The following is a 23,276-nucleotide window of genomic DNA, read 5'->3' on the forward strand; positions in this document are numbered from 1 at the left end:
CACATTGATTAGACTGTTACTTACAATTGCTGTATCTAAGAGAATGGATGTGCATCATCTAGATGTAAAGACTGTTTTTTTTAATGGTGATATCAAAGAGGAGATAGATAGATAGATAGATAGATAGATAGATAGATAGATAGATAGATAGATAGATTTATTTATTTATTTGTTTGTTTGTTTGTTTGTTTATTTATTTATTTTTTTAGCAGCCTCCAGGTTTTGAGGAGGTAAGTAAAGAAACTCTTGAGTGTAAACTACAGAAAAGTATATATGGATTTAAACAAGCAGCCAGAGCTTGGAATGGTAAATTAAGCCAAATGCTTCTGGAAGAAGGATTTAGACAAGGAAAAACTAATCCTTGTCTGTACACTAGAAATAGAGATGGAAGATGGACATTCATTCTTACATATGTAGGTGATCTGATTGTTTTCCATTAGGATAAGAAAGATTATGATGAGATAATGAAGAACTTAAATAAAGAAGTAGAAATTTAAGATTTGGGTGAAATATTGTATTATCTTGGGGTACAAATAAAAAGGCAGGATGATGGAAGTTTTACACTCAATCAGAAGCAAAAGATAATAGACTTAATTGAGTGTCTTGATTTAACAGAGGCAAATGAGATGAGTACTCCAATGTAAGTGGGTTTCTTAAAGGAGGAGGAATCCAATGAGGCTCTCCATATGAGCAGTGTGGAGAGCCGAGGAGGATTTGGCAGGGAGAATGGGCTTGGCCCGCTTTCCCCCCGCTTTCCCCGCACGTGAGCACTCCGCCCTCCCTGGGCGACCGGACTAGCTGCCCACATGATTACTGGCTCTGTCACAGAGCCAGTAGGGGCAGCAGGGATCGGGGGCCACCCGCACCCCGGAAATCCCAGGATGCCCCACGCAAGTGCACGGGGCATTCTGGGGAAACATCTGCCACATGGAGGCTTGTTGTTGGCTCTCAGTCAGGGGTCTTCTCATGAGTCACCGCGGCACGGAGTTGTGGCACAGCAACTCACAATCAGGGAAATGGGCTTAGTGGAGCACTTGCTCCGCTAACTCATTTTAGAGGAGGGGGAATTAAGCGGGCTAGCAACCAGGCTTTCTCACGATCCCAGTGGTTGTGAGAATAGCCTCAGTGAGTATCTGGAAAGCAATGAAAACTAGGAATATAGGGGGGCAATTCTCCTGATCAACAAAAATCGGGCTAGGAGAGCCTAGCCTGGTTTTTGTTGATCACAAGAACCACTGGGCTCGCAGCCGAGCCCGGTGGTTCTTGAGCGGGTAACCCGCTCGAGAACCCCTGCTAAAAAGCAGGTTTGCGGAGCGAGCTTTCCAGCAAACCTGCTTTTTAGGATCATGAGTAGCCACGGCGCGCCTTCGCGCCGCACCTACTCATGAGTAGACCCCCAGCTGGGAGGCGAAAAACCGGCTCCGGGGGTCTCCCCAGTATGCCCTGCATGTTCGCACAGGGCATACTGGGGCTTGTGGGGGCCGCGCAGCCCCCACTCCCCCCACCCCCCGTCGGCTCTGTCACGGAGCCGGCAACCGTGTGGGCGGCCGATCCGACCGCCCAGGGCTCCTTGCCTTCTCGTCTGTGGGGAGAGCAGGCTTATCCCACTCTCCCTGCAGTTTCTAAGAAACCGGGTCTCACGAATCATGAGACCCGCCTCAGGAAGTTGCCATATACTGAGTCAGACTATTGGTCTATCTAGCTCAGTATTGTCTTCACAGACTGGCAGCGTCTTCTCCAAGGTTGCAGGCAGGAATCTCTCTCAGCCCTAGCTTGGAGAAGCCAGGGAGGGAAGTTGGAACCTAGATGCTCTTCGCAGAGCGGCACCATCCCCTGAGGGGAATATCTTACAGTGCTCACGCTTCTAGTCTCCCTTTCATATGCAACCAGGGCAGACCCTGCTTAGCTAAGGGAACAAGTCAAGCTTGCTACCACAAGACCAGCTCTCAGACTGGGAATTGGAAAGTTATTGTTCATTACAACTGTATCACATCCTGATATTGCAGCAACATGTGGAATATTGTGTAGGAAAATGAATTCACTGACAAAGGAGCACTGGATTGTACTTAAAAGAACTGCCCAGTATTTAAAGGGCACAGCAGATCTGGAATTAGTGCCACCAGCATGTGAGCAACCCAAGTTAGTAGGATACATGGATGCCATCTGGACTGAAGACAGAGATGACAAAAAGTCAACTAGTGGCAATATATTTGTCTGTGGAGGAGGGGCAATCTTATGGTTAAGCAAAAAACAATCTATTGTAGCTTTATCTTCAACTGAAGCTGAGTATCTATCCATGGCACAAACTTGTCAAGAGGTTATTTGGTTGCATAAGCTTCTAGAAGATTTTGAGTAGTTTCATAGAAGCCTACTATAATGTATGAAGATAATCAAAGTTGTATTATTCTGTCACAAAGTGATAATGTTACACAGAGAAGTTAATATATTGATGTGAAATATCATTTTGTAAGAGAATTACAAGAGAAATATATTATTGATATAAAATATTGTGCTTCAGAAGAAATGGTTGCAGTCATACTGACAAAATAATTAACCAGAGAACAGTTTCAAAATCTGCAGATGGCAATTGAGCTTATAAATTAAGGAACAAGACAATGAGAAGGGGAATGTTGGGATTTATGTGTATATACACTGTCTTTGTTTTAGCCACTGATGTATTATATGGATATCTGTGTGTCAGAGATGTGCGAGCTGGCTTGATTTGAACTGCGTTTTGAATCAAGCCGGCCTGATTTGACCTATCTGAGTTCAAACTGGGCCAGCCCTGGTTCTTTGAACTGGTTAGGGGGTATGCTTGTAAAGGGGAATCTGGTGAGGATTCCCCTTTACGAGTACAGGGAGATTCCCTAACATAAGGCAGTGGGGGGGGGGGCGGTGAGCAAAGGAGTCTTTACTACCTTTAAATTCCAGGCCACAGCAGTAGCAGAGAGTCTCCAGAGGCAGTGGGGGGGGAGCTCCTGAAAGCCCCCCACTAGCCTTCCAAATGACAGCCCAGACTGGCTGCAGCCCAGTTTGGGCCTCTGCGCACGTGCAGAGGCCATTTTGTGAGCTCCACGCATGCACAGAGGCTAGTTGCATCACCATGAGATTTGGAGGACCCCCCACGCCACCCCCCACAGCCTCCAGAGACTCTCCGCCACCACCGCTGCTGCAGCCTGCAATTACAAGGCAGTAAAGACTATTTTGCTCACCCCGCCCCCTGCCTTATGTTAAGGAACCCCCTTGTGCTTGTAAGGGGGACTCCTCGCTGAATTCCCCTTTACAAGTTATACCCCCAAACCGGCCCACAAACCTGTTTGACCAGGTTCATCTGAGCCCGAAGCCGGACTGGGCCAGTTTGAATCTGATCCAGATTCAGGTTGAACGGACAAAACTGGTTCCATGCACATCTCTACTGTGTACAGGCTTGTGGTAGAGTTTTGAATGTTTGTGTCAACCGTCAGTTCTGTAGACTGATTGGTCAGTTTGTATTTCTTACTGGATGCTTGAGTCTGCTATTTTTCTGTTAGGATGATCTTTCACTCAGAGTAGGACTGTTGTTTATGATTTGGTAATAGTTAAGCAATAAACCTTAGTAACTTTGTTCAATAAACTTAACAAGCCTCAGTTTCCACTCTGTCACACTCTGCTACAAAAGCTCATATGGGGCTCCTACACACGCTACTCACTGTAGCACATGTTTAGGCTCACTGTGAGCCTTTAAGAGAGCCCTAAAAACCTAATTGTTTGGCCTGGCCTTCCGAGGCTTGTAAATTGTTGTAGTTTTTTAAAAATAATTTTAATTGGTTTTAATTATTTTTGAATTGTTTTAATATTGTTTTTAGCACTGTGTTTTGAATTGTGTGTTTTTATGTCTTTTTAAAAGTTGTTGTACACCACCCAGAGCCTCTGGATGTGACGGTTTATAAATGTTGTTGTTGTTGTTGTTATTATTAATATAAATACTTACAGGAAAAAAGCAAGTGTGCCATGGCCACACCTTGTCCCATTGCCTCTCCAAGTCCTGGTCACATATAATCTCATCTCTTCCTTTCCAAGCCCTTCTCCCTGCCTAGACCCCCGTTCTGTAGGGTCTGAGCAGCTCAGTCAATGTCAGCCAGAGCTCCTCTGCCTGCCACACTTCTCTATCATACCAGCAGAGTTCAGTCAGTCACCATTAATACAGGTCAGGTCTCCACAACCTGTGAGCCACCCAGCTGAGGGCACCCACCAGCCATATATGGAAGGCCTTCAGAGATTGAGTAGACCTCCCTTTTCTGCTTGCCTGGTAGGTGACAATGAGGTCATTCACACAACTGAAAACTGTGTTCTACCCAGGTTTGGGAACTGTGTGTACTCCCAGAGCTGGGTCTCACGATCAGTGAGACCCGGTTTCTTCAGGTGAGCGGGGAGGGAGCCCTGGGTAGCCAGATGGGCCACCCACACAATTGCCAGCTCTGAGACGGAGCCGGCGGGGGCTGGGGAGCTCGGGGGCCGCGCAGCCCCCGCAAGCCCCAGTATGCCCTGCACGAGCGCGCAGGTCATACTGGGTTGACCCCCGTATGGGGGTCTACTCGTCAGTAGGCGCGGCGCGAAGGCGCGGCTACTCACGATTGTAAAAAGCAGGTTTGCAGAGCACTCGCTCCGCAAACCTGCTTTTTACCATGGGTTCTAGAGCGGGTTAGCCGCTCCAGACCCACCAGGCTCGGCTGCGAGCCCGGTGGTTCTGACGATGAGCAAAAATCGGGCTAGCCTCTGCTAGCCCGATTTTTGCTGATCGTCAGAATAGCCCCAGTTTTTGATTGTGTGAATGACCTCGTTGACTACAACTTCCATCATCCCAAGCTAAGGGCCACTACAGCTGGGAATGATGGGAGTTGCAGTCAACAACATCTGGGAAGCCCTGTGACTAGGAACATTGCTGGTGACCTCTGTTTGGCTTTATGTATCTTTTTGCTCTGAGTACACAGTTGCCTCATTTTTGGCAGAATAGGTTGAATTGTGGCACACACGAAATGGAAAATAGGGCTTCCCTCCCCCTAAAAGCTTTAATTACTTCTCAAGACACATTAGCTTATGTTACAGGGAAGCTTTTCTTGTTTTCATTTCACAGATGTCAGAAGAGGATTAGTCGATAACTATTTTGTTTGTGATCTTTCCTCTTATTTCAGCTTATGTAATTTAGGAGTTCCCAGGACTGCTGAGGGTTTATGGTGCTCCCTAAAACAGGCTGATAAGACGTGAGAGATACAGATCTCAAAAATAATCAAACACAAATGGAAAGTATACACATATTATAATTCACGAGATGTTGTGAAAACAGGCATAAGTGCAGGAAAGACAGTCAAATAGGGCAGAAATGAATTCATGGGGTGAGTGGGTGTGTATCTCCATGCATTGATCAGAATGTGCACATGGGGTTTAAGTGCATACACTCATACATCCAAGACAGGGCACAAAGGCCACGTGCGCCATGCCACTGCTTGGTGAAGAGCTGCCCCAATGATGGTAGGCAGTAGAGAAAGGTCAATAAGGAGGTGGAGGTGGCATCTTGCCATCTTGTGGGTGCCCCAATAATCTGCATCTTGGGGTGAGCACCTCATCTCACTTCTTGGAAGGTCTTTTCCTGCATACAGCTCCATATGTGAAAGTCTTGAACATGCAATCTGTATCCTCCATTTTTTCAGGGTATGGATTCATAGACTGTGCACTGTATGTGTATATACCCAGTCCATACATGGGGGTGGGTACAATCCAATTTCCCCCTCTAGTTGGTATGATCCCATTCCTCTCCATCACATATACTAAGCGGGTTTGTTTTGGCATAGGGCTCATGTCTGCCCTTCACAGGGTTACCCTGCACAAAGCTACTCTTTTCAGTCCTTGATTGTGCTTTGGCTCTGACAAATGCCTACCAACTACTCAACTAATGGTACAATCCATCCCTTCTCATGTGCACAGGGTCGAACTGTGTAGGAGGGGTTCCGGGGGGAATAAAATGAGCCTTTTAACTCTCCTCCCTCACTGGTACTTGATCATAATGGAACATAGGAAGCTGCCTTGAACCATTGGTCCATCTATCTCAGTATTGTCTACATCAAGGCTGCTCAACTTGGGCCCTCCTGCAGATGTTGGCCTACAACGCCCATAATCTCTGGCTATTGGCCACTGGCTGGGGATTATGGGAGTTGTAGTCCAAAAACAACTGTGGGGCCTAAGCTGAGCAGGCTTGGTCTACATAGACTGGCAGTGGCTTCTCCCAAGGTTGCAGGCAGATGTCTCTCTCAGCCCTATCTGGAGATGTCAGGGAGGGAACTTGGAACCTTCTGCATGCCAGCATGCAGATACTCTTCCCAAAGCAGCCTCATCCCTTAGGTGGAATATTTAAAAGTACTCACACATGTAGGTTCCCATTCAAATGCATATCAGGGTGGACCCTGCTTAACAAAGGGGACAATTCATTCTTGCTACCACAAGACCAGCTCTTCTCCCATGTTGTCACACCTATAATGTCACACCATTCTGCACTCAACCATTAATTACTGCGGACTCAAGCTACTGATGCCCAGAATATGAATTGCTGCACACCTTGGAACTATGGCAAATGGCGATTGATCAGTCGTCGAGCCCTGGATGGCCAGATCAGCCACCCACATGACTATTGGCTCCATCACAGAGCCAGTAGGGGCGGCAGGGATCAGGGGCCACCTGGCCCTCAGAAGTCCCAGGATGCCCCACATACTTGCTGGGAAGATCCCCAACACCGGGAGGCCCAGCCCAGTTTTCCTCCATTGTGTGAATAGCCTCCTTTAAACTAAATGACCAACTGCTATAGTTTGTATCACTCAGCATCTCTTCAGCTGGATGCCTCTTTGTAGACCTGGAAGTAGCCATTTCTTGTTCATAAACTTCGAGGCGATTCTCACAATTGCCAAAAAGCGGGCTAAGGGAGCCTAGCCCACTTTTTGGCGATAGTGTGCTGCCGTGGGAGCCATGTGGCAAACCACCAAAACTACCCCTTCTCTTAGCCAAGGTGAACAGAGCGAGCGCTCCGTTAACCTCGGTGTTCTGCTTGTGTGTCACCACGGAGCACGGTGACATATGAGGAGACCCCCCCGGCCGGGAGGCTGCAAGCAGCTTCCCGGGCTCAGGGGTCTCTACAGGAGCGGGGCATCCTGGAACTTCCGGGGGTCGCATGGCCCCTGATCCCCCCAGCCCCCCCCCCCCCGGCTCCATGATGGAGCCAGCAGTCGTGTGGACAGCCGATCCAGCTGCCCAGGGCTCCTTTAGTGATCGTCTGTGGGGAGACGCAAACTCCCCACAAACCCCCTTACGGCGAGTCTCACTGATCATGAGACTCACCTCTTCTTCTTGCCTATTTTATTATTTCCAGCACTCTGGGCCCATAACTTCATGAAGCGGAGTGTAACAGAGAGGAAACTGAGGCTTGTTAAGTTTATTGAACAAAGTTGGTAAGATTCATTACTTAACTATTACCGAACCGTAAACAACAGTTCTACTCTGGGTGAAAGATCACCCTAACAGAAAAATAATAGTCTCAAGAGTCCCATAACAAATAGAAAACTGACGAACCAGTCTACAGAACTGATGATTGACACGAACATTCTAAACTCTACCACAAGCCCAGACACAGATATACATACAATACACCAGTAGCAAGAACAAAGACACTGAGGCTATTCTCACGACCAGCAAAAACTGGGCGATATAATCACTCTACTAACCTGGGCTAAGGGGAGGGCTTCTCAAGCGGGTTAGGCCCTTGTAAACCACGGTTTACACGAGCAGCAAGAATTGGGCTTGGCTCTCCTGATAACTCATGGAGCTCTTTTACCTGGTTGGACAGCATCCTGTGGCCCTCCCCTGCATGGCAACCTGGCTGCATTAAACTTTGGTGCAAGGTTATAGTAGTGGAAATGTCAGTATGTGGGATTCTCAGAAATTTGAATTTTTCCTTTTAGGACTTGCCACAAAGCCACTTCATGCATTGTATTTGCTTGGGGTGTCGATCTGAGTTTTGTTAACTAAAAAGGGTATTTGCAAGAAACCACATGTATTGTACAGGGGCATTTGCCAGGGATCTGTGATTGATTGACATCAGCTTCCTATTGACAGTATGTTCAGCGGCAAGCCTCGGCTTGCCTTTGCATCAGGAGTTCAATGTCTCTCAGCCCCATGTCCTTGACCTCCCATCTTTGTGTCCCTTTACAGCCCTCATATTGCCTCTAAACAATGTCGCAATTGGCAGCTCAGTGACTGGTTCAATACATTGATTGTAGGGAAGAAAGCGGAAAGATATTTTCATGCACACAGAATTATGGTAAAGGGTGAGGGGATTGGGAAGGTGACATAGAAGACGGGTTGGGTCTGTCAGGTCACCTGATCCAGGAAGTCAAATACTGACTGTGTCCCATACAAGCCCTTTCAGAAGTGCCTCCAGGAGTTGTGGTGATAGTAAGCTTATCACCAGTAAGATAGGAAGCTGCTCTAAACCACATTGGACTCTCAGTCCATCTTGCTCAGGATCATCTCCACACTGACCGGCAACCTCTGCAAGATTTCAGGCAGGAGTCTTTCCCAACCCTTCCCGAAGATGCCAGGGATTAAACCTTCTGTATGCCAAGCACATGCTTTCCCACAGAACTTCCACTTTTTAAAATTTTATTTTATTTATCATGCTTTGCCATTTGCAACAGAAAAATTCTCAAAGCCATTCACACTGAAAAAATAATAACAGGAAAAAGATAATAGAAATAGTAAAAGCCAGCATAGTATAGTGGTTAGAGTGCTGGACTAGGACTGAGGAGACCTGAGTTCAAATCCCCATTCAGCCATGATACTTGCTAGGTGACTCTGGGCCAGTCACTTCTCTCTCAGCCTAGCCTACTTCACAAGGTTGTTGTGAGGAGAAACTGAAGTATGTAGTACACCATTCTGGGCTCCTTGGAGGAAGAGCAAGAAAGAAAATATTTTAAAAAAATAATAAATAAAATAAAATCATGGGGATTTTCTTTTACATAGAAAAAGTAGAAATAGGAAAAAGACCTGTCTACAAAGGGCACACTTTCTATAAGAAACACAAAATAGGCACAAGCAGGAAGAATACTGTCCTGGAGAGGAATAGCGAGTGTTGCTCTCCTCCTGCTAAATAGTAAAGACATTCTGCTGTCTTTTAAAAAGCCTCTTTGCCCAGTTAACAGGGCTTGCACTGAATGCTTGAGTGGGGAGCAAGATCATGCCTGTCTGGCACAACCCTCGATTGCACAGGGCTTCTGATTGTGCAGAGCACTTGTCAGACATGGACATTAGAGGTGTGCCTGCAGAGAGCAGCAGTGGAGGGGCAGCAGGCCAAATCCCGCGCTCCCCAATATACACTGAAGCAGCTCTGAAAATGTCAACCAAAGGGGACTGCTGCAGAGCATCTGCAGGACATGTGGTAGCCATGCCACGTGTCCTCATGTAGCAGCTCCCTCATCAGGGCAACACATTCATTTCCTGTACCGAGCAGGACTTTTTGCATATCGTTGCATACCCACTGGAACTGGGGTATTCCAGACAGGGGCTCAGCCCCTGCCAAGGCTTTCTGTCTGGAGCACAGCTAGTACTGAGCAGGGAGTAAGGATTCCCTGAGAGTAGACTGGCCTTCTCTCAGGCAACAGGTTGCTCACATTGAGGGGCCAGGCTAGAGCCTGAGGTTTTAAAGAATCTGGTAGGATCCTATTGGGTCCTCCTGTTCCCTGGCCATTGCTAAACCAGAAACTGCAGTACCACCCTCTGGCCAACTACAGTGGTGGTGCCAAAGTGCAGCCCAGAGCAGGCTAACATCTTCCTCTGAGAGTAAGGCACATGGGATTGGCTCAGGACCCTACCCAGCACTCTCTCACACCTGCTTAACATGGCAGGTTCACTAGAAGCAAGAATTTCAAGTGCCTACCCACATGCCCAACGATTGTATTGCTGCTGACCCTGAATGCACCACCCTGGAAAATCTGCAGATTTTCTGGGGAGGAGGGCTGGTCTTGTGGCAGTGAGTGTGAATTGCCCCCTGTGCTAAGCAGTGTCTGCCTTGGTTTGCATTGGGATGGGGACTGAGGACTGTAAGATATTCCCTTTAGGGGATGGTGCTATAGCTCAGTGGTAGAGAGCCTCTGCCAGTCAGTGTAGACAATACTGAGATAGATGGACCAATGATCTGACTTGGTATATGGAAGCTTCCTATGTTCTTGTGTTCATATGACCTGTGCGAAACAGGTCTTTCTGCACATGCTGCAGATGGGATATTCCAGGTGGCATGCAAAACAGGTTCAGCACATGGCAGCTGTCAAGGCTTTCTTTTTCTCACTAGAAGCAAGAATTTCAAGTGGCTTCTATATATACAGATATTGTATCGGTGCTGAACCTGAAGACACCACCCTTCAGTATCTGCAGATGTGGGTAGATTTGCATCACCATGTAAACAGCCCCTTTTGATTTATGGCAGCTTCTTCACATGTTTCCTTTGGAGATGCAGGGACAAAATATGTGATTTCTATGAGGCTTATGCAAAGGTTCCTAGTGGATTGTGCTCCTGGTAAATGCTTCTTTGAGAAGTTAGAATTAGATGTAGTAATTGTAAAGAAATGCCAGTCGTTTTTCAACATCCTTTAATTATCTTTCATTTCAGCAATGTGCTACACATTCTAAAACACACACACAGGCTTCTAGATGTCGTTTTTTCTTTACACAAAATTTGCAGTTTTGTTTCCTCCGCTTCTGGATGCAAATCCTCATTTCCGAATGTGTCATGTACATACAGCAAGTCTTTGTACGACCAAAGAAATTAGCTAAATGGCACTTTCTTCGTTCCTTTCAGGACCGCCTCTTTTTCGTCATGGAATATGTCAATGGAGGAGACCTAATGTTTCAGATTCAACGTTCGCGCAAATTTGACGAGCCTCGCTCCCGCTTCTATGCAGCAGAGGTCACATCGGCACTCATGTTTCTCCACCAACATGGCGTCATCTACAGGTACTTTCTCTTTGGGTTTGGAATAAAGAATTCTTGATGCTCTTGGTTTTATTCTGGCGGAAATCCCATGTCTCTTAGCAACCGGATTGGCTGGGTTTTTTCCCCCCTGCTTGCTTACATAGAACTTTTTTTTCTGTCTTTCTTGGGGGATGGGAGTGGAGAAGGCTGTTTATCATTCCAAATGTTAACATCTGAATAGTCTCTGCAGTCATCGCCAGCTGTGGATGCCAGTTTTGTATTATAAGACAAGTAACGCTTTTTTTAAAAGCTTGGCACGCTGTGACCCAAAGTTGACTTTGGTTGCAGATCAGTGTGATCTCTTCAGCTTTCTCCTTCTGCCATAGATTTCCTCTCAGTTTCAAACTCCCTGCCACTTCCTGAGTTTGTTTGTCCTACTTGTCTCCAGCCTGATAGAGCTGGGATAATCGTTTTTGCAAGGCTTTGTACATGATGCCCTTTTCTCTTGACTGCAAGGGCGAAGGCTCAGCCGCTAACAGGAAGCACCTCTTTTTGCAGACAACTTGAATTTGTGCCTTGCCGCTCCAGGTCCCCATCCAAACAATAACAAAACCAAATCACTAATCTTTCTGTCCAAAGCCCATTTGTGCCATTTTTTTAATTGTTACGCTCTGAAGAATGCACCAAGGGATAAATATTTATTATTAGAAACAAGGAACTACTTGGGAAATGTTCACCTACTATCTCTGTGTTTATTAAGGCCTTTATCTTGTCGTGTCACTCTTCCTCCCCTTCTTTTCCCTTTGTGGAAAAAAAAATTGGCAGCTTTTCACTTCTTCAGATAAATCTTGGCAGGAGCGTACAGAATGAACTGCAGTTAGGGAAGTTGGCTGCAGGACCGTTTCTTTTTCGTAAAATACTCTGGGTGCAGTCCACAAAGCACTATTCACGCGGCAAGGGGGTTGCTGCGCGCACACCACCGGCATTTGTAGTGGCAAGTGCCAGAAAGTGCAAAGCAGAACAAATGCATGCTTGTCATGTTTATTATTTCAGTGTGGCTGTATTTTATTTGTAAGCCACTCTGGTTTCTTTTTGAAGAGCAAGGTATAAGGGCTTGGGGCCATAACTCAATGCTAGAGCATTTGCTTTGCATGCAGAAAGTCCCAGGTTCAGTCCATGGCATCTCCAGGTTGGGTTGGGAAAGATTCCTGCCTAAAACCTTGGAAAGCTGCTCTCAGTCAGATTAGACAATACTGAGCTAAAACCGAGGATCCTATGGGGGTTTGGGGGAAAGCTTAAAATTTTGTTTAAAATCACCCACTTGCCCATTTTTTGTGTGGGTTGGATGAAGAGGTGCACCTAAGTAATTTTGGAGCCTGGACGTAAAGGCCATTGGAGGCCCATCACCCCGTCCACTCCAGGTTAAGCATCATCCCCCTACACATACACCCTGTGACACACCCAGTATTTTTAACATGTTGAGTTATTGAGGGCACAAACAGCAACTGAACTCACAAGAATGTAAGAATATAAGACAGGTATATTTATCAACTTGTGGAATTCTCTGCCACGAGATGTGGTGACAGCCAACAACCTGGATGGCTTTAAGAGGGGTTTGGATAACTTCATGGAGGAGAGGTCTATCATGGGCTTCTAGCTGGAGGGCTAAAGGCCACCTCCAGCCTCAAAGGCAGGATACCTCTGAGTACCAGTTGAAGGGGAGTAACAGCAGGAGAGGGGCCATGCCCTCAACTCCTGTCTGTGGCTTCCAGTGGCATCTGGTGGGCCACTGTGCAGAACAGGATGCTGGACTAGATGGGCCTTGGGCCTGATCCAGCAGGGCTGTTATTATGTTATTATGCAGATATGCACAAGTGGAAACATTTCAACACACAACATATTCCCATCTCACATGTTTCTTTCCTGACTCCTCCTTCCCCTTTCTCTAAAGCAGAGGTCATGCCCGGCGCAGGTCACAGTTATGCTTGACCGTCTAGCGCAGTGTGGGCTGGCGTCACAGCAACCACAGCACCTGGGACAGACTAAAAGGGATTTGGGGCCCCCCAGAAGTTGTGGACACCCTGGACTCTGGCCCAGAAGTCCAGGATAAGAGTGCCTCTGGTGGGTTAGTAGGTAGCACCCATCATGTCCTACCATACAACCCACTTTGGTGTCCCTAGGAGCTACCCATGGGGAACAGTATTACAATTACAGAGAGAGAGAGAGAGAGAGAGAGAGAGAGAGAGAGAGAGAGAGAGAGAGAGAGAGAGAGCTGCCACTGTCCATTTCTCACCACAACACTATCTCACAAGCAAACCAAACCACAACTCAAGGAAGGCAGACAACCTTGTTCTGCCTTTGTCAGTCTGAGATCCAGCAAAACCAGATCATTATAGCAGCAATATCACAGCATATTATACTCAGTGCTGAGAAAATAGAATCTCAAAATCAATCCTTCCTTCCTCCTTTCCTGATGTATCTTCTTCAAGAGAGGCATATTATAAGGGTTCTCTCTGCCTCCTAGTCCCTTTGAATACATTTTGAAACTCTCTCCTTTTGTGTCCCCCACTCTCCTCCCTCCCCCCCAGCCAATGGGGGTATAGTTGCCCATGTTAGCACTTGATTTCAGGGGCATAGTTGCCCATGTTAGCACTTGATTTCTATGATAACAAGCCATCCAAAAAGCAAGGAGATTGCAAGCCAGTTGGAAGCCTGTGCCAGAAAACCAACCAGCAAGGGAAAAACAGGCCTCCAAAATAGCGCTTGAAACATTGAAACATTTCGAACAGAAATGAGGTTGTTTTGTTCCAATCTATAGGCCCTTTATTTAAAGGGCATTTTGTTTCAAGCTCAAAACACTCAAAACAGCCTGTTTCAATGTTGAAACATTTTGCACATCCCTAGTTCCTATCAAGTTTTTAAGAAAGCACCATGGCAGGAGCACTTCTGATAGCTTCCTGACTTACACAGCACCAGCGCTCACATGCTCTGTGTGTGTGTGTGTGTGTGTGTGTGTGTGTGTGTGTGTGTGTGTGTACAATTTTGGCAATCTCCCCAACCTCTGGAAGTTCTCTGTGTCACCCAAAAATATGTACCTGAGGGCTCTGGTCTTCAGATTCATAGGTTTTTTTGTGGCACAGAGTGCTGGTGTAGGGCAAGTCATCAAAATTCACACACCTCTCATGTGATTGCTGCTGCTGAGTTAGTCAAAGCCATCAGGAGTGCCATGGCATCTCAAGTAGCACTGGCACTTCCTTAGTCTGGATGTCGGCCACCATGCACTTTATGCGATTTGCATTCCAGAAATGGAAATTTACACCTCATTGTTCACACAGATCTCCTCTTCCATGTCTCAGGATTGCAGCTGTAAAAACCTATGAGATTACTCCAGTGAGAGGATTACAGGGCCAAACTCCATATTTCTTGCAGTCATGTGTAACTTGCCACTGACTTTAAAAAAATAAAAACTACCCAAGGGAGACTTGGGCATTGTCGTTTTTCCTCAGCAGGAAGAAAGGCACCTGAAGGTAATTGGGAACCAAAAAATGCCCCAAGGAGAAAGTATTAGTCAGCTTTCCTCCTCAGACCTGTTCTCCACTCAAGATTCCAGCCTCCCATAGCTGTTTCTCGTTAAAGGAAAATATTGGTAGAAGATGTAATGTAGACCTCAGCAATAAGACCACAATCCATAAATCCACATCTCAGGGCTTTAACAGCACTTAGGCCAAGGTGGCTTTGCAGCTTTATTGATATCATCATTGGCTCTGAGATCCAAGTACAAATTAATTGCTGACACCTTGTGCAATGCAACAGTGGTGTTTCCAGCTCACCAGGGCTGCTGCACACATGAAAGATAGCCCTGGCAGTGTTGCGCAAGGGCACACCTGTGCAACTCACTTAACACACTTGTGTTGCGCTATTTCCATTGGAAACTTCCATATGGGAAGAGAGCTGGTTTTGTGGTAGCAAGCATGAATTGTCACCTTAAGCTAAGCAGGATCTGCCCTGGCTGCATACGAAAGGGAGACTAGAAGTGTGATCGCTGTTAGGATATTCCCCTTAGGGGATGGAGCCACTCTGGGAAGAGCATCTAGGCTCCAAGTTCCTTCCCTGGCATCGCCAAGATAGGGCTGAGAGAGATTCCTGCCTGCAACCATGGAGAAGCCACGGCCAGTACAATACTGGCAATACAATACTGACAATACTGAGTGAGATGGTCCTATGGTCTGACTCAGTATATGGCAGCTTCCTATGTTCCTATGAAACAATGGAAGTAGTACTGCGCAAGTGCTTACCTGCTGTTTTAAGTAGTTGCACAAGTGCCCTCTTGAATACCACCACCAGGGCTGGCTTTCACTTGCACAGCAGCCCTGGCTGGTCAGAAATCTCAGTGTTACACTGCACATCATGTTGGCAAATGGCATTCATACTGTCAGAATGTAACACTTCATAGGCCACTTTGATGAAAATTCTTTTAGCAAGGGTGCTAGGATCTCTTTGGGTTCCCACTTTTGAAATCTAGGTTGTTTCCACATCAGCAGTTTAGTACAGACTTGCCACCCTTCATTCACTCCCTTTCTACAGACAATGAAGTTATTCACATGTGTAGGCAAAACTGGGCATTATTGGAGCTCCAGCGGGTGGGGCAATGTGTCCCGGCACCCCAGCCGTCCAAGCTACCAACAGGAACCAGTAGTCATCTGGGCGGGCAACATGCCTACTGAAGAGGACACCCTCAATCGTCTGCGGGGAGGTAAGCTCTTTAGGGCTTCCTCCCCACTAACCTTCTTGCCCTTTCTCACTGCTCATGAGAAAGGGCTCAATATATATCACGTTGTGGTCAACTCATTGCATTCCAATGTTTGACCGTGTTGACCTCCCATCCTTTTTAGACCCGATGTGTGGTGACACACACACCCCGCCGCCTAAATAAAATGCAATTCCAGCAACAGTGTGTCCATTGTTGCTGGGCCAAGCACTACTGAAACGTTTCAAGGCTTTCTACTAATGTAGACATACCCTCCACGAATGCATGGGGATTCCATCCGGGAACTGAATAATCATGTTTAGGAGAGAAGTGGAGCTTAGGACCCTCCTGCTATGCATTATTCAGTGCATGAACGGCACACATAAAAGGGGCTTATTGCTCAGCCTCTCAGGGTTGTTACAAAGATAAAGCAGGGGAAGAATTCTCAGCGCCTCCCTGGGCTGTTTTGAAGAAAGACAAGATAACAATCTAATGAATAAAATAAATATTGGCCTTTGGTATCACACCCTTTACTTCTAGCCAAGGATCTGCACCATTTGTGGCCTACCAAGCCCAACACAGTTCCCCATAGTGTTGTGGAAAAGCCATCTGAGCAGATTCACTGATATTTCTCCTTGCGAGAAACCCTGAAATACTCCCCAAATTTCACTTTTTCTGTGGGAGGAGTCCTGAAATACTCTTTGAATGTTCACAGCTTTCAAACTTCCAGCATGCCTTGCACGGCAGCCCACTAACAGTTTGTTAAGCCTGTTTCGCTGCCTGCCTGTGACTGTAAACAGTGGTCTGGTCAAGCATACCGGCCACGTCCTTGGTTTGGTGGGCCACAAGTGCCAGAGTTCCCTGAGGCTGGGACTCTGCCTACCACTGCCCCTTGTGGTGCCTTGCTGTACTGCAAGATTTGAGTCCCCATATTCCGCCGCCAGCCCCCCCCCCCCCCCCATGCTGTGTGGCCCATTATTGGCTTCCCTGCAGACAGGAAGAGTATAAGAGACTTCCTCTCTGAAGCAGACCTTGCCTCAGTTTCAGGATCTCCTTGCTGCTGACGTATTTGTCCTTGCTTGCTCAGTGTGCGTCCTGACTGCCTACTCAGAATGACCTCTGGTGTGTTCCTGGCTACTGGTTTGACTCTCTGGCTCTTCGCCCCTGTAGCTACCAGCTTGTCACAGGAACACAGGAAGCTGCCTTGTACTGAGTTGGACCATCTAGCTCAATATAGTCTACACCAACTCTCAGTGGCTCTCCAAGGTTCCAGGCAGGCGTCTTTCCCAGCCCTGCCTGGAGATGCTGCCAGGGAGGGAACTTGGGACCTTCTGTGTGCAAAGCGAATGCTTTACGGCCCCATCCCCTGTACTGTGTGGCTCTCCTTGTTCTGGCTCTCCAGTCCTGGTCTCAAACATACGGACACAAGAAGAGCCCTGCTGGTACAGGCCCAGGGCCCATCTAGTCCAGCATCCTGTTTCACACAGTGGCCCACCAGATGCCGCTGGGAGCCCACAGGAAGGAGTTGAAAGGGGCATGCCCTCTCTCCTGCTGTCACTCCCCTGCATCTGGGGACTTGCACCCACTCGTACCCACTGCCCACAGCTCAGCCCTGATAACAAATTTCACAGGTCTAGTCTGTCTAGCTGTGGGCTTTCTTTTAGCCAGTGCAAACGAGTAGCAACGTTTTGGTGTCCAGTTTTGTCCTCAATTTACCCAGAGTTCAAAGGGTCAGCCCTTTTACAGTTTAACAGAAGGGCTCCACCTCTGAGTTCGTGTCATCTTTTGGCTGGCACGGTCACAGGGCTCCTTTCCATTCCTTTTATTTAAAATACATTTGAATGCAAGAATGACCTTGTCTGATCCTGGTGGTTGTGAAGAAAACAAAAGTCACATTCTCAGTTCATATAAATATTTTCATAGAAAGATACATTGTTATATCAAAGCCCATCCTGCGGCTGTTGGTTCCCATTTCATTATTATTAGCTTCTTAAGACACTGCAGGAACTGAGCACTTCAGTAATGTCTAGCATGATCTGATAGAGGCTTGGTGCAGGTACTGCATTTCCCAATTTATTAATCACGTTTAAGAGAGCAGGAGCGCCCCAAAGGCTCCCACACTACCTCCTCCTCCATCCCTTTGCAAATACTCTTGGCAGTGTTAGCCATGACATTGTGCTACATCTGTACCGGTATGAATGCTAATCGTTCGTAACTTAAAACCACTTCGGATTTGGGCGGATTTGGGTGTAATAGTTTGCTGATTTGGATGTAATGCCAAACTCTGGTTTTGCCAAGCCAGGAAATCAGGGAGGGCATCAGAGCACGTGCGACAAGGAAGGAGCAATCGAGCCTAAAGCTGAGACCCAATGGCCAAGCCATGGGTCATTGCATCTGAACCAGTATAGTGAATTTGTGATGGAGGTGGGTCCACATCTATGTCCCTTCGAGGTAGCAGAGCAGTTTCCTGCCAGTTACTTTCCTCACAGTCTGCTGCTTGCTCACCTTCCTCACAGGGCCTCAGATTGGGAGGGGAGGGGTTGCCAAAGCCAGGCGGACTCATCTCCTTCCTTCACTGTTGGCATCCTCAGTTCGATCCTCTCCAGGAGCTGAGCCAACCATCCCTTCTCCTCTTCGGCCATCCTCCCCACCTCCACCTACCTCCAGTACTTATGAGAGGTCTCTGGCTCCTTGCGAGGGGTATTTGGCCTCTTACAAGGTGTGCAGGTGGCTTGGGGTCCCTGTCTCCAGAGCAACTGGAACACCATCCACTCAGCTGATCCCCTGCAGTCCACCAGACTGTGACTGTAGGCATCTGCCCTACCAGCTGCTGCCAAAGCACCTACTTCCCCTCAGGAGTGTAGATCCCCCTTAAGTTCTGAGGAGTTCCCCCACCCCACCAAACCTAATAACCGATATCTTCATTCCCCAAAACACATTTTACTCCCTCCCAAAAGTATCTTTCCTGCCCCCCCACCCCAAAGAACTGAAGTGAGGAGTTTCTCCTCAAGCTTTTCCTCTGTTTGCAACCCTGCTTCCATGGTTTGTTTTGCAAACCATGTTTGCAAAACATGGGTCTTGTAATGGGTTTTGCTCATAACTCCTGGGCAGATGAGTTGTGTAGGGCACCATCCGCCAGAGGGAGGGAGGGAGGAAGGTGGTGGTGGTGGTGGTAGTAGTAGTAGTAGTAGTAGTAGTAGTAGTAGTAGTAGTAGATCCTTGCCAACTCTTAGCCCATTTTAACTGATCTCCTCCTCATCTCTTGGGAAATGTCTACTGGAAAGGCAGAACACATGATTTTCCTTGAGAGAACTGCAAGAGTTTCACTTTCTTAATGCTCACCTGTGCATCATTGCATCACATCAGCAGAGCCTTGACCTTAACATTAGGATAATTGCTTGGGGCTTTTGTTAAAATGAGAATGAGAGAGACACTCAGAGGCTGCCAAGAAGCATTGCCAAGTTTACATTCCTGAGAGGGCAGCCGTTTTCCTGCAGAGTTTATAGGAAGGGGACCCATGCTTTCTGTCAGATAACAGCAGCAAAATAATTTTGCTGAAAGGAAGTAGGGGGAAATATTTATCTTCTACCTTCTCTTTTAAATGTCAGTTATTTAATATTATCTGATTGTTATATTTACTTTCTTAACAAGACAAAAACATGTAATATCTTCATACATTGGAAAATAAAGACTTTAAGTGCAAGCAAGGCAAAAAAGTACACCTGTCCTCTTGCGTGTGTATGCGTGTGTGTGTATGTGTGTGTACAGATGAACCCCGTTATTCACAGGAGTTCCGTTCTCCGCTACAGCTACAGATAATGGGCATTAAGTCAATGGGATTTAAGGGATCAAGTTCCCAGAGACTGTAGAAATGACGAAAGGGGGGCAAAAGGGGGTAGGAATAATGGAAACAAAGTGCCCTGCAGATCAGCAGCTGTCCCGCAATCCCACCACCACAATTTCCAAAACTGCCATTTTTCTGAGATTTGTTACGGAATTTAAAAAGCAAAAAAAACCCCAAAAAACCCCAAATGAGCCAAAAATGGCTCCTCACCTTAAAATGGTGGCCGGAAACTACCTCAGAGGTTTTTTCTAGTCACCCCAAAACCATGGACACACCAAAATTAACCCTTTGTTTACCCCCCCCCCACGTATGCCAAGGTTGGGTGTCAGTTACCCGACCACGGATATATGGAACCGCGGGTGCTGGGTCCACAAATGGTGAGGTTCGCCTCTGTGTGTGTGTGTGTGTATATAAAGTGGAAAGGGGTACCAGTACTTTCATAAAAGTGGAAAGGGGTACCAGTACTTTCCACTCTTATGATAAGCATACAAGGGTGTACACGCATGGTATTGTGAGAACCAAATAAGCAAACACATTTCCATAGTTTCTAGTGATATGCCCTTTAAAAGGCTTTTGGAAATACCTGCAAAATTTCATCTTTTGCCAGGCTTGCCTGGCACCACACTTGATGAATATTTGGTGCTGTGCAAAGACCTTTTAATTTGCTGTTGCCTGCTGAGTTAAATTTATCCACCATTTTTCTTCTTCTTCATTTATTGTGGCCAACTTATAGATCAATGAAGCACACACACAGTGAACACATAGCAGACACTACAGGGAGGACAATTTTCATCAATCTTCTGTTACTTCTGTAACTCAAAAATATGTCCCTGAGGGATACACAACCCTCAGGGACATTTTTTTAGGAGTCACAGTCCGCTACAGAGGGAAGGGGAGATCAATGGAAATTGTTTCTGCTACATATGATGCACAGTGTTGCTGCATGCACACTTCATTACTCTGGATGTCAGTTTCTATTTTTAATTTGGTTGATTACATTTTCAAAAATAGAAATCACACAAGAGTAAATGTATATTGTAATTGTATAATAATAATGCTTAATAACAATCTAACATTACAATTATATATACATTTAAAACAAAACAGATAACAAAAGAGGGCGGTGGGGAGGAAACTACAGTCAAGGAGAGGAATGTTTTATCAGCCATGAGTTTTATCAGCTTCTTTCCTTCTTGGCTGTTGCTTTTCTTATGCTTATTTGATTTAAAGGCATTCTGTAGCAGCCCCATCACTACACCACAGGGACTGTGTTTTAAGTTGTACAGCACCCCTGGCGGGTCCCTACCCTCAACAGAGGGTTGTCCATCATGGTGGGTAACATTCTTACTATATTGTGAGCCGCCTTGAACATTCTTAGAATTAAAAGGCAGAATAGACTTTTTTTAAAACACCGAACAAATAAAACAATCATGATTCCCCCCATTCTGAAATGGTTTTCAGTCATTTCCAAATGCAACATGCTTGACTCCTGGTATAGCATAGTGCACTAACAGTGTGAGTCAGGAAGTCTCCAATTCAAATCTTGCTTCAGCCACAAACTTTGTGTGATCCTGAGAACTTTACAGTGGAACATGGACAGTGCATTGCATTGCATCTAAATGCCAGGAGCTCTGAACCAAACAAATGTCCGTCTCTGGCAACCTGCCTGCTCCTCTCATCATTAGCCCTTGTTTTCCCCACCCATAGGAACATCGGAAGGTGCCTTATACTGAGTCAGACCATTGGTCCATCTAGCTCAGTATTGTCTGCACTGCCTGACAGCGACTCTCCTAGGCTTCAGGCAGGAATATCTCCCAGCCCAACCTGGAGATGCCAGGGAGGAAACTTGGGGCTTTCTGTATTTATTATTATTATTATTTCTTGTTTGCATAGTCAGACAGGTGTTATTGACTGGTTTGTTTTATCCAGACATCGAGTCCTTCCCAAGGACCTGGGATGCCAGAATTTTGTTATCAATGTTATTGTTGTTATAGGTATCGCCGCAAAATGTAGGCTGTTCCCAGTAAAGCTGCTTTTTGTAATTGGCTGATGGTGATTTCTGTGGCCCCTTTGGTGTTGAGGTGCTCTTCAAGGTCTTTTGGAACTGCACCTAGAGTGCCAATTACTACTGGGATTATTTTGGTCATTTTCTGCCACAGCCTTTCAATTCTGATTTGTAGATTATGATTATTTCTTGTTTAAACAGTCAGACAGGTGTTACTGACTGGTTTGTTTTATCCAGACATCGAGTCCTTCCCAAGGACCTGGGACGGCTGAATTTTATTATCAGTGTTGTTGCTGTTGTTGTAGATATCATTGCTAACTATATCATTGTTATTATTATCATCGCAAAATATAGGCTGTTTCCAGTAAAGTTGCTTTTTGTAATTGGCTGATGCTGATTTCTGTGGCCCCTATGGTGAGGTGCTCTTCAAGCTCTTTTGGAACTGCACCTAGGGTGCCAATTACTACTGGGATTATTTTGGTCTTGTGCCACAGCCTTTCAATTCCGATTTGTAGATCTTTGTATTGTGTTGTTTTTTCCTATTTCTTTTTCTTCTATTCTGCTATCATCTGATATTGCTATGTCAATTATTTTAACTTGTTTTTCTTTCTTCTTGACTACAGTTATATCTGGTGTATTTTGTGGCAGATGTTTGAAACAGTACAAACTAAATTCCTGAGGCTATTTTTCAGGTACCTAAGGGTACAGCAAATGCCATCCTATGTAGGGAAGCAGGGGTCACCCCTCTGAAAGCAAAATTATGGTTTTGCATAATTAAATTATGGTTAAGCCTGGTCTTCTTTCCGGCTGGTCTTGCACTAATGTTATTCTTTATTGTCAGTTTTATAAGGATGCTCACACCAAATTTATTCCTCCTGTTTTAGCCATTTATCCTGGTCACATAGACCAATTTTATTTGGAAATTATGCTGACCAATTTCAAACCTGCAATTTCAGATAATGTGGCAAAGTTCTGTTTTGTGGTGTCGAAGCTCCGTAAAGACTGTATTAGTAATTTGAACAGTTTGTGATTTTGTAAACTTTGAAATTTCTGAATTTTCTTATTAATGTTATTAATTGTTATTAATTGTTGATCTGGTCTGTGACTGCAATAAACTTACTACTACTACTACTACTACTACTACTACTACTATTACTTTGTCTGTTTGCAGTCGAAAGTCCCATAATATTTTTGCACCTTCATTTTCAACAACTTTTTCAATTTTATGGTCCCGCCAATTTTTGGCTACAGGTAGCTAGTATTTTTTGCAGATGTTCCAGTGTATCGTCCCTGCTACCTTGTCATGCCTTTGTTTGTAGTCAGTCTGTGTGATCTTTTTACAACAGCTGATTAGGTGGGCCAATGTTTCATCTACTTCTTTACAAAGGCGGCACTTGCTTTTTGTTGTGGATTTTTCTACTTTTGCTCTTATTGCATTTGTTCTTAGTGCCTGTTTTTGTGCAGCCAGTATTAAACCCTCTGTTTCTTTCTTCAAGTTGCTATTCTTAAGCCATTGCCAGGTCTTGGTGATGTCTGATTTTCCACTTATATTGTGCAAATATTGACCATGCAGTGGCTTATTTTTCCATTTTTCTGCTCGGTTCTTGACTTGTTCTTTCTTGTAGGCCTGCTTTGTTTCATTGGTGTTGAAAAGTTTCTCGTTATTGACCATTTGAAGTGCATGTTCTTCACTG

General features: G+C 45.8%; 1 protein-coding gene across 2 annotated transcripts in view; it reads left to right on the forward strand.

Annotated features, from left to right (window-relative positions):
- Positions 1–23,276, forward strand: part of PRKCE (protein kinase C epsilon) — a 518,891-nt gene that overhangs the window by 438,812 nt on the left and 56,803 nt on the right. For both annotated transcript variants that reach the window (XM_053312122.1, XM_053312132.1), the window contains exon 11: positions 10,874–11,028. In XM_053312122.1, the coding sequence (XP_053168097.1) occupies positions 10,874–11,028 (155 nt within the window). The remainder of the gene's footprint in view (positions 1–10,873; positions 11,029–23,276) is intronic.

This window comes from Hemicordylus capensis, chromosome 1 (genome assembly GCF_027244095.1).
Source record: "Hemicordylus capensis ecotype Gifberg chromosome 1, rHemCap1.1.pri, whole genome shotgun sequence".
NCBI classification, from domain to species: Eukaryota; Metazoa; Chordata; class Lepidosauria; order Squamata; family Cordylidae; genus Hemicordylus; species Hemicordylus capensis.